Raw genomic sequence first — 10789 nt, 5'->3', positions numbered from 1 at the left:
CTTTTTTAAAGCACTGCTCGCTGCAGAACTATTTCAGTTTTCGGCTCTTTATTGGTGCCGCAGGTCCTCTCTTTGATGTCGAGGCAGGTAATGCCCTGCCTCTTGCTTAGACAGTTGCCAGCTGGAAGCGGAGCTGAGCCAGAAGCCCACCCCACCGCGGTAGCGCAGAACAGCTCCACGTGCCACCGCATCTGCCCTCCTCCTCCTCCTCCCTTTCTTTGTGACCTCCAGAACTCAGAGCTATCACCATAAGGTATTGTACACAACATTCCTTCCTGGGAAAGTGATGCCCCAAAGGGTGCAGGGGACGCTGACGATGCTGCTTCCCAGCCCCTACTTGGCAGTTGTTGGTGACCCTGCTTTAACTTAAAGCCTGCCTTTAACTGCTCATAGGAGCCACTGAAGAATCACGTCTCCAGCTGCTGTGAGCACGGGGACTCAAAAAAGCACCCTCCACCCAACCACGAGGACAAACCGGAGACCCGGACCTCTCACCGCAGTCAAGTGCCAGATGCCAGCAGGGGGAGAAAACACATGCACAGAACTAGTGACAAAGGACTCTCTTCCAGAAGTGGGTTTTTAAGTACAACACACACTTGACCTGGAGAAGGTTGAATTTGGGAAGGGCTACAATCAGGGAGAACTGCATCTGGATCTCCTCAGCCAGGTGGGAAGCAGGACCCCGTGCCATGGCTACAAGAAGCCACTGCTAAACGTTACCAAGACACGTGGCTTTATCAACAACCCCCTATGCTCTAGATGAACATCAGCTACCTCAGCGCAGTGAGAGGCGTTATTTCCACAGTCCTGGGACCATTTCCATTTTGAGGCTCCCCAGTCTGGATTTTCATCACGCAGAGGAGAAGCTCGTGGTGAGCAGCGTCGGGTACACAGGTCACATTTCTCCATGGTGGGATGGGAGGAGGATCAAGGCTGCTGACTGATGAGTGAAAGCAAACGCAATGCAAAGAGCAGCACCAAGAATCCTGGGAGCAGCTGGTGGCTGATTGGAGAAGCGATCCATGTGAGTCAGGGCTGGGAAGGCTCCTGGGTCCCCTAATGCTTGGACTGAAAGTGCTACGGTGAGCTCAGATTAGGGCGAGTGGCTGCACATCAAAACATCTTGGAGGGAAAAGCCTTTGTATTGAAGTGGTTGAGCATGTTTCCTACGCTGCTTCTATGTCCAGGACTCCACGGATGGCACCATCTCCTGCTGAAGGGCTGGCGGCTGCAGGACTCACTGCTCCGAGCCAGAGGATGAGGGTGAACGCTGCGCTCCAACTTGGCAGGATTGGAGAAGGCTGACACCAGCCCACGGTGCCAGGGCTGCAGGAAGAGTTTGCTCTGAGGGCGTAATGGACCCAAGATCAGCTGCTTCAACCACGTTAAGCACCCAAAAGACAGGAGGAAGCTTTGCTCGACGTGAAGGTTCGGGTGCATTTTTAACAGCCCAGCCCCACAGGGTAGGAATTGCTTGGTGGCTGAATGAGGCCGAGTAGCCAACGTGCCAGAGCTTCAGCCCTGCTCCTGGCCAGGGCGATCAGCAAGGCAGGACCTGGGGTCTTTATAGGTGGCATCTTCAAATGCTCTCATTAGCTCAGGGTGAAGCCATGGTGCCTGGGCACCCCTGATGCTGCAAAGCAGCGCAGGCTTCTTGAAGGAAGACGACATCCGCTCGGCTGGCCATGAGCTGCACCTAGTGCTACCAGCTCCCTCAACTCACTTTAGTTTGTATCGGTTTGTCAGCCTCACGGTGCTAAACCGTATGCTTTCAATACAAAAGCTATTAGGACTGAGAAGGTCTGAAGCATATAGTGGTTTTGAGATCTTTATTTCAGGAAAAGATTAAAGAATTAAAATAGGAGCTGCCCTGCTGACAAGAAGAGTTGAGTTCAAGAAGCTGATAAAAAAGGAGCATTATATGCATCGAGCACTGTGCATTTTCAGTCAATATTGGCTCTACTTTCTACTCTACTTTCCTTTGACTAGGAAAAGGGAGTTTCACATGCGCACAGACCCTGGGATACATGGGACTCAATGAGAGGAAGGGAGTAACAGCAAAAAAAAAAAGAGAGTGCTGGGCTTGATCTAACAGAGGCAAGAAAGTGATCTTACAGCGTGGCCCCGAAACATCGACTCCGACCACCAGCGAGACGGGAGGCAAAGACAGGCCGATGGGGCGGACTCGACGGCGCACGTGAGTATCTGCAGCTCCCTATCCAAAACCACCCGGGCAGCCACCAAAGCTCGCCGGGCTTCAGTGTCGCCTACATTCAGGATACAGCACAGTCCCGGGGCAGGAGAATCATTTCTTGCATCCTTCTCCAGTGAGATGTCAGCGTTGTACCCCCAGGCTGCGTCCGCCGGCATGGACTTGCGCTCCCCGACAGCTTCCCCCAGGCTTTCCTCCCTTGTAGGTGCAAGTAACACAATCAAGATCAAGGGTTAGATTAGGCTCCTGGCGGGCTCTGAGCACTGGGGCTCTTGACAGCAGTAAGAGCTGGGTATGGCCGCTACCACCCAGGCCCTGCTTGCATACCAAACGGCTGGTACGACAGAGCTAGCTTATTAACAGGCTACTGAGCCTTAATACTGACACTTAGTGTAATGGTTTACAGTAAAGGAAGGATTCTCCTACAAAGCGCTGAAGAGAGGGGGAGAAAAAACCCCACCCTGATCCCTTCCTCTCCCTCTCAGAGTCTCTGGAGCATCTCACAAGCAGGGAAAGGTGCAGGGGAGGCGAAGGGGCGGCACCACCACCGCGGCGCCCGGGCCCGTCGGGAGCGTCAAGATGAACGACAGCGAGGACAGTCGTAAGGAACGAGAGACAAACGGTGCTGGTGCTGTGCTGCCTCAAGCTGGGAGGTGCGCGTGGTCAAGCGGAGCGGGGAGAACTAGTCTTTCTTCAAGTCCCTGGATTCAAAAAGCTTCAGGCGTTCTTGCACAGTCAGGCCTTCCTTCAGACTCTGGCAGAGACAAAAGACAGACAGCGTGGGACATGGCTCGGGGGAAGCGGCGGCGGGCGGCTGGCACACAGAAAGGGTGCGATGCTGAGGCAAAGGAGACGTGGGCAGCGAGAGAATGGCCTCCTGGGCGGAGAGATTAGTGGGACATGCTAAGAGAAAACACACGGTTATGGAGGGCGGTTACTGGCGAATGGCGCCTAGAGAGAGGGTGAGATTGCAAACGAACCAGGCGACGTACCAGAAGCAAATGAGAGGCACATCATGCTGCAAGCGGGATTAGCTCCACTCGGAAAATCACCCCCGGAGCCTGAGGTGCAGTGGTGCCTGGGGCAAACTCAGTGGAGCACTGGGCAGACCAGCTGCGATCCACTGAGCTAAAGTGTCGCATTGCTGGAGCGGGACCTGTGCGCCGGTCCTCCCCACACCACTGACCAAATGTGCATCCGTCTGGGATGGTCCTGGCTGCAGCCAATGTACAGACTTTCCTCTAGCAGCCTGGAAACTGGTTTTTGTTGCCAGCGACAATCCCACCCTTTCTCTAACCCCAATGTGGGGGCTCTCCCAAGCCAAAGCTGCCTCTAGTGTGCAGGGTTAGACAAGAGGACTTGCTAAACATTTGCTTCGGGTCTAGCAGGAGCTGATGGCCGATCCAGTTTGGATGCAGCATCCAGATTTTAAGGCACGACACTCAGCTAGCCAAGAGAAAAGCCTTCCCTGCTAGCCCCTGGCATTTGGATTTGTGAAATCCCTCACCTACATGTGCGGACTCAGGAAAACAGCAATGCGCAGGGGAGAAACCCAGAAGCAAATTGCTTGCTCCCCTGAACAACAGCTTTAACCTGAGGAGATGCACAAGACTAAAGGCAGCTTGCTCTCCTTCCTGCAGCCCAAAGCTGTGGTAGAAAAGCTTCAGGGGAGAAGAACACCAGAGTTTCCCTGCTTGCTGCTGCTGAGGAGGGACAGATGTCTCCCTAGCCGAGAGTCAGGCCCCGGTGTGCTGTGAAGGCTTTCACTGCTGGGCTGCTCTGTTTTGGTGACCTGCATGCACCCTGCAGGTCACTGCTGCCTGCGAACCGAATCCTTGCAGCTTGCAAGGAATTCACTCTGCAGCTGGAACATGATTTGCTTGACAGAACAAGACACCTCAGCTTCAAAAGGCACAGATCTGAATGCAAAGCCCCCTCCATTAATGGGCAGCCATCTCCCTGCTTTGCTTTTCCTTCCCTGATCATGGTGCCAGAGGACTGCACAACCATCACAGCAGGGCTCTGTTTTGGGCTGGGTTTCCTTCCACGTGTGTTTATCGAGGCAGGGCTCCACGATAAACTCACCCGAGGCTGCGCACATAACTGTATTTCTTCAACTGCTTCTCCTCCCACAGGCCCACAAATACAGAGCAGCTTTGCGAAGCAGCATGGGAACAAAAACACTAAAAAGGATTAGTTTGAGTTTACAGATGCTGTCTGCTTTCTTTACAACAGGCAGCACAGTCTCTTGGGATGCGAGCCTCTAAGCACACGCTTGCTAAAGGAAGTTTACATTTGGCCTCTTTAAATAGGCAGCAACCCAGGCATTCCCATTTGTACATCTCATTAGATGGAAGGAGACAGTGGATACCCTTAGACTATTCTGCCTGATGGTGCAAATTCACTCCTTAGACAGTCTTAAAACCCATCTGAGTTGCCGAGGAGGGGAGCCTGCTGGGGAGAGACTCGTAGGACGAGATCAGTTATAAAGGGATCCTCCATCAGATCTCCTGGGGCTCTCCAGCCCCCTCTTTTCTCTAACCTCCCTCTGCAGGCGCTCCAACCTCAGCCTTTACCACAGGCCAGTGAATTAACTATTGCTCCAGTTGCATGAGATATCTGGGTCTTTAGGATTGGCCTCACTTCTCATCAGCTCCCTCCTTTGGCTGATAAGCTCGGAAGCCTCAGGCCAGTGTGTGGGACCGAGGCGCAGTGCCAAGGGATGGAGAGCAGCAGGGTGGATACAGGGGAGCTGGAGGAAGCCTGGAGAACAGGAGGAGGTGGTTACTGGGCAAGGAAGACTCTTTTGCTCTGGCACTGATCGAACTAAAGAAGCAGCAGCTACGGCTAAAGGAAATTTAGGACAGCCCAGGACATCCCCTTCACCAGCTGAGATGGGGGCCACAACTTTACATGCTACGGCCTTCATGGGAAATGCATCTGTAGGCATCACTGCCCCACTCCTCCACCTGGCTAATGGCAAAACAGTTCTTTTTTCTACAAGACCTGGACATTGCTGAAGTTTAGTCTGCGGCATGCAGAGTCATTCAAGCATGCACACTCAGTGTCCCACACTCCCAACACAGCAAACAGGAAAATGTGCCCCACCGTGTCCAAATCCTCTCCGTGCTGGTTAGCTGTGTTGGCGAGGGTGGGAGAAACAGGAAGACGAGAAAGCCATATTCCCCAGGGAAGAGCCAGAGAGGCTGCATTTTATATGGATCTTGGGTACACTGACTTCTCCCCTCCCCGTTTCCCAGCAAAATAATTAGCCGTGAATAAACCAGTCAGTCATTAAGAGAAGAAGGGCTCTTGTTTGCCATGGAGGTGTGAGCAGTGCATGCAAAAGTGGGCTGCTCCAGTGGGCAGCGGCGTCGCTTGGTGGGTGCCGGTTTGTTTACCTACGTGGCAGGGAACCTGGACTCGGGTTCATTTCAGTTATCCCATGAGACCTGCTCAATAACGGACTGTTGAAGGAAGAAGCAAAATAAAGAAAAAAAACAAAACAAGACAAGAAGCTCATAAATCCTAAATGCATCGGCGTTCACACACCCCAGCCCCCCGCCCCGGCAGCTACGCGAGCGGGCAGCGCGTCCAGCCAGAGCCCGTGCTTGCTCTCCTCTCTTTCCCCCTCCAAGCAACACACACAAGGGGACCACAAGATAAGTGGTCGGAGTTGAAGTGGTGAAGGGAAACCCATCATCAGACCCGGTCCAGAAGGTCTGCGCTGTCCCTGGCATGGGCAGAGATACTCTCTGTCTTTACTTGGTGCAGCGCAGACACCCCGAGCTGATGGGCTGTTTCCCCAGCAGGGACACTGAGCTAGAAGCCTTCTGCCTGCCCGACTTCTGGCTCTGCCCAAGTTCCCAACCACTTCAAAGATCAGCATGAGACACCAGGTATCCAGTGCTGAGAGGCAAAGCAGGTTTTGCCCATGTTGATCTTCCTTCCAACTGACCTACATTTAATGATGCCTTCTGAGCAGCTTTATTTGCCCTTTTTATCCCTGTGGTCCCACAGGAACAACCAGTGTGGAACGTGTGACTCTGACAGTCAGCAGGCCAAGCAGGTGAGCTTGGCACAGCATCACTGGGCTTTGGGACCAACAGCAAGTACAGAATGGCCAGCAAACACAGGGCCTTCTGCATCATGTTAACACACGAGCAAAGCGTGTGTTAAATACGCCCAGGACATCATTGTGCCATGTAAAGACCAAGAATCTTACAGAGATGACTACTGTAAAACATTTCCACCTGTTGACACCACCTATATTTCAATTGAAAATGGGGAGCAAATACTGTGAGAGTCCTCCTGTGAAAGACCAAAGAACAGGGTGAACTTCATCCTTTTCTAGGCAGGGAGCACCTCGATCTTAGCAGGGTCAGGAGTGTATGTGCAGTCGGAAGATTGCTTCCCCCCAGCACCATCCAGGCTAGCACCACTGACCAGGAAATTCTGTTTTCTTCCCCTACCAATTTCTTCCCACCTGGGATCCCCACCGGAGAGTAACACTGGGCATTTTCATCACACATGGAAGGAGATCCGAACTCACCTTTGACCTGATATTCCTTAGTTGCCGGCTAACACTGGATCTGTCTTTCTTCAAGAAATCAGGGTTGCTTTTTGATTTCATAATATCTGGGGAGAAGCAAAAGAAACGGTGTTAGCACTGTGCCCAAGGGGTTCCTGCGCAGAGCAGGGCTGGGGCTCTCCTGCCCTCCCAGCCCGGGCCAAGCACCCCAGTGAGCCCAACTCAAGCAGCGCTGCTGGGAGGGCAGAGGGGACTCTAGGGGGTCCCCACTCCCCTGCACTGTGTGTAGCTCTATGTTTTTCCAGTGCAAAATGTCAGAAGATATTCAAAGCCCGCCAGCTTCCCACAGAATCATGGAACGGTTTGGGTTGGAAGGGACCTTAAAGCCCACCCAGTTCCAACCCCCTGCCATGGGCAGGGACACCTCCCTCTAGGTCAGGTTGCTCAAAGCCGCGTCCAACCTGGCCTGGAACACCTCCAGGGATTTGACACCTCTAGGCTACCACTTCTCTGGGCAACCTGGGCCGGTGTCTTCCCACCCTCACAGGAAAACATTTCTTCCTAAGATCTCATCTACATCTCCCCTCTTTCACCCATGGGGAAACGCCTAATGGGAGGGAAATTCAGGTCCGTCTGGTCCCTGCCTTCTCCAGTGAGTCTGTTTGCAAGGAGCAAGGGATGGGAAGCAACATGAAACAGTAAAAAAGCCCCTCTAAGCCCCGTTACTGCACAAGGGCTCGTATGCGAGGACGCATATGCAAGCTCAGGAACCCCACAATGCTTAGAGCTGCTGGAGGAGGACTGACCATATCCCGATACAGTGGTGTTCACAGGGGATTTCTCTCCCTGAGCTTCTGTGGCAGCTTTCAACTGTTCTTTCAACCTGCTGATATCACAGTCTGCCTTGGCCTTCACGATGCTCAGCTCTGTGTAGATGTCTTTGTATTTGTCGCTGGCGTATTTCTTATCCTGGCAAAGGAACAAGAAGCCAGTGGAGTCAGACACACAGCTGGAGCCAAGCGGGTTGGGAATGCACTGAAGAGGAGCTTGGCAAATGCTGGTGGAAGAAGAACTGGCAGCGGAGAGAAATGTTTGGCTGAGGCAACGCACACACCTCACACACGCTCTCTTAGCGATATGGGAGTTGAGACTGACAGAAAGCTGTGAGCCCAGCGGTGAGCGTACAGCGTCGCCTGCGCGTGCAGCCCCTTCGCTACACAATTACCCGTTTGTGGGTTCTAATTTTAGCAAAGACATAGAATTCAAGCAGAATTCCCAGAAACAGCCTTGGCAAGGAGGCCATCCAGAGCAAGCCGGATCCAGTACTGAGAGGCTGGGCAAATCTCTAACAGTGACTATTTCTGCCATTTAAATCTGATCTGACGTGACAGGAAATGGGGAAAGAACACTGAAGGGGATTTTTTCCCACACAGCCTCCCTTGTGGGGTAAGTCCTAAACTGATGCAGTTGTGGAGTGCTTTACTGACAACACCAAAATGGGTATTTGATTTCCTTCAAGGGAAACCTTAAATATAGTTTCAAATCTGGGTATGAGTGAGCTGAAATCTAAGCACACACAGGAGGAGAGCACAGCCTGTAAGAGGATTTGCAGGAACATCCCTGGGCATTACCCTCAGTGCCGTCTGCAGCTCATCTTTGAGGGAGCTGATCTCCTGCTTCAGGTACTGGATTTCTGATTCTTTGACCCGCAGCAGGACCTGTGGAAACAAACGCAGAGCACGTTCACACCTGAACAGATACAGCATGATCCCAAGATGCGCGCACACTGTGCAGAATGACAACTGAGCCAGGGCTGGACGCTCAGCCCCATGCCTGCTCCACCCCAAGACCATAAAGCTGCTGGTTCACCTATCTGGTTCATGCAAGGAAATCGCTCCTGGGGCTCTTGGTAACTTGCCCAAGCTCACACTTCTGATGTGCTCCCTGCATACCCCTCGGTTTACGCCAGTTCCCACTGCTCTGTGTGGACTCAATCCTAGGGGACAAACAGGGCTGGAGAAGGAAGAGCAGGTGTCTGGCTTGGCACGGGGAGAAGGGAAGACTAGGACTCCAGGGGCTTCTGGGCTTGTTGCACCCGATGCATGGTGCTGAGCAGCCATGCAGACCTGAGGTGCAGAGGGGTGGATGGCCACAGCACTGCCCTGGGGGTCTGCAGGCACTCGTCCCTGCCAGCACTGCCTCGCTGGCGCAGCAGAGCTCACCTCCAGCTCGTAGGCGTCCTTGCCCTGCGTGAGAGGCGATCCAGCAGCCTCTCCCCCGCCCTCCCCGGTCAGCAGGGTCCGCAATCGCGTGATCTCCGCAGCCAGGCGGTTATTCAGCTCCTGGGAAAAGGGGAGAGCAGCTGTGGGAAGGGCACGGCCAGGGCTCGGTGCCCGCTGGGTGCTTTGCCCATCACCCCTGCCCAGGCCGTCTGCCCCACGCATGGTGGGGACCCTCACCTGGTTGTGGGCGTTGAGCTCCTGGTTCTCCCGCTGGCACTGGCGGAGGGCCTGCCTCTCAGCCTCCAGCGCCTGCGCCAGGTGGGCGTTCTCCAAACACTTCTGCGAATACTGCTCTGAAAGCACCTCCAGCTCCCGCTGCACCGACTGCAGCTCCTCCCTGGTGAAACACACACTGGGTAGCGACCTACACACACACACTGATCCACAGCCACTCTTCCTCCAGCATCCCACGACAACCCAAGAGGGATCTAAGCACTGAGGAGGACTTGCATAGTGTCTTTGGGAAGAACAAAAGCTGAGAGCAAGCCAGCCCTTCCCTCTCCCTAGCACAGCAGTGCTTGGGCAATGAAAGGGATGGGAGGTCTTTCTCTAGGAAGTTTAATGGAAGGACTTCCTCACAGTTTCCAAAAAATGAACTGAGCTCTATCAAGATTTAGATGAGATCTTATGAAGAAATGTTTTGCTGTGAGGGTGGTGAGGCATTGGCCCACGTTGCCCATAAAAGTCGTGGCTCCCCCATCCCTGGAGGTGTTCAAGGCCAGGTTGGATGGGGCTTGAGCAACCTGATCCAGTAGGAGGTGTCCCTTCCCATGGCAGGGGTTGGAATTGTATAGGCTTTGAGGTCCTTTCCAATCCAAACCATTCCACGATTGTATGATTTTAAGTTTGCTCTGGGCACTCGGGACAGGGTGTATTTGCACACCTACCCGTCTTACGTAGCTGCATCAAGGTTAATAGAGTCGCTTGGCTGTGTTGCTCAGCTCCCACACGAGGACAGCCTTGCCACAAAAAGCTAAGTGCTTTCTCTTTGCCTGGTTAATTTGGCTGAGCAATCCTTCTCCTGCAGCTACATGAAAAGCAGCACTGTGCCTACACATCTGCCACTTCTGGTGACCACAAAGCAGCCGAATTTTGGAAGTGTGGGAAAAGTTGTCCTGGAATTCCAAAGACTATGGACAACCAGGAGTAGGCAATGGGTACAGCTGGGACAGGAACAAGGGAAGTTTCCTATGACAACAGGTCTGCCACTAACTCATTGCAGAAGTCAAAGGGGAGAAAGAAGTCTCCCACACGTAAGGTCTCCCCGTAAGACATGGCGACAGATGGAGGATGGTCTTACAGGTATTGCCTTCGGAGAGCCTCGATGTCGGCATTGACGCTGCTGATCTGGGAGCGCTGGGACTTCTCCAGCTCTCGCTCCAGCTCCTCCCGGTGTGCGTTCTTCATGGCTTCGATGGCTGTGAGAGACAGCACAGCACTAGCACCTGGCACCACTTCACCCAAGCGCACTTTTCTGTTGGCTTTCTTTGGTTTTTTTAAAGGAATAAAACCCAAGTCATCCCAGAAAACCTCTCACTGCTTCATGACCCTGTCAGTCTGTGCCCCTGGCTGCAAAGCAGCCAAGGGGCTTCTGCAAATCCCACTTCTTAAGAGTTCAAATGATTGCCCAATTCACACGTTGCTTCCCGGACTGTGGGACTCCTGATGCAGAGATCTAGGGCTCCAGCACTTTAAAATCCCCTGGGGCACTGAATTCAGTGTGGAATCAGCAATAAATGAACAACAGGAATGACTAACACCTCT

General features: G+C 53.3%; 1 protein-coding gene across 6 annotated transcripts in view; it reads right to left on the bottom strand.

Moving 5' to 3' along the window:
* Positions 1–1814: 1814 nt before the first annotated feature.
* Positions 1815–10789, bottom strand: part of MPRIP (myosin phosphatase Rho interacting protein) — an 80144-nt gene continuing 71169 nt past the window's right edge. For 4 of the 6 annotated variants that reach the window (XM_069870304.1, XM_069870305.1, XM_069870301.1 and 1 more), the window contains 7 exons: positions 10326–10443; positions 9203–9362; positions 8966–9085; positions 8375–8461; positions 7550–7712; positions 6765–6850; positions 1815–2966 (listed from right to left, as the gene is read on the bottom strand). In XM_069870304.1, the coding sequence (XP_069726405.1) occupies positions 2895–2966; positions 6765–6850; positions 7550–7712; positions 8375–8461; positions 8966–9085; positions 9203–9362; positions 10326–10443 (806 nt within the window). In that variant the 3' untranslated portion in view covers positions 1815–2894. Of the gene's footprint in view, positions 2967–5613; positions 5680–6764; positions 6851–7549; positions 7713–8374; positions 8462–8965; positions 9086–9202; positions 9363–10325; positions 10444–10789 lie in introns of all 6 variants that reach the window. The other 2 variants (XM_069870302.1, XM_069870303.1) reach the window with 2 other exon arrangements.

This window comes from Phaenicophaeus curvirostris, chromosome 16 (assembly GCF_032191515.1).
Source record: "Phaenicophaeus curvirostris isolate KB17595 chromosome 16, BPBGC_Pcur_1.0, whole genome shotgun sequence".
NCBI lineage: Eukaryota > Metazoa > Chordata > Aves > Cuculiformes > Cuculidae > Phaenicophaeus > Phaenicophaeus curvirostris.
Note: the sequence above shows the minus strand (reverse complement) of the source record. Positions and strands in the feature narration are given on the sequence as shown.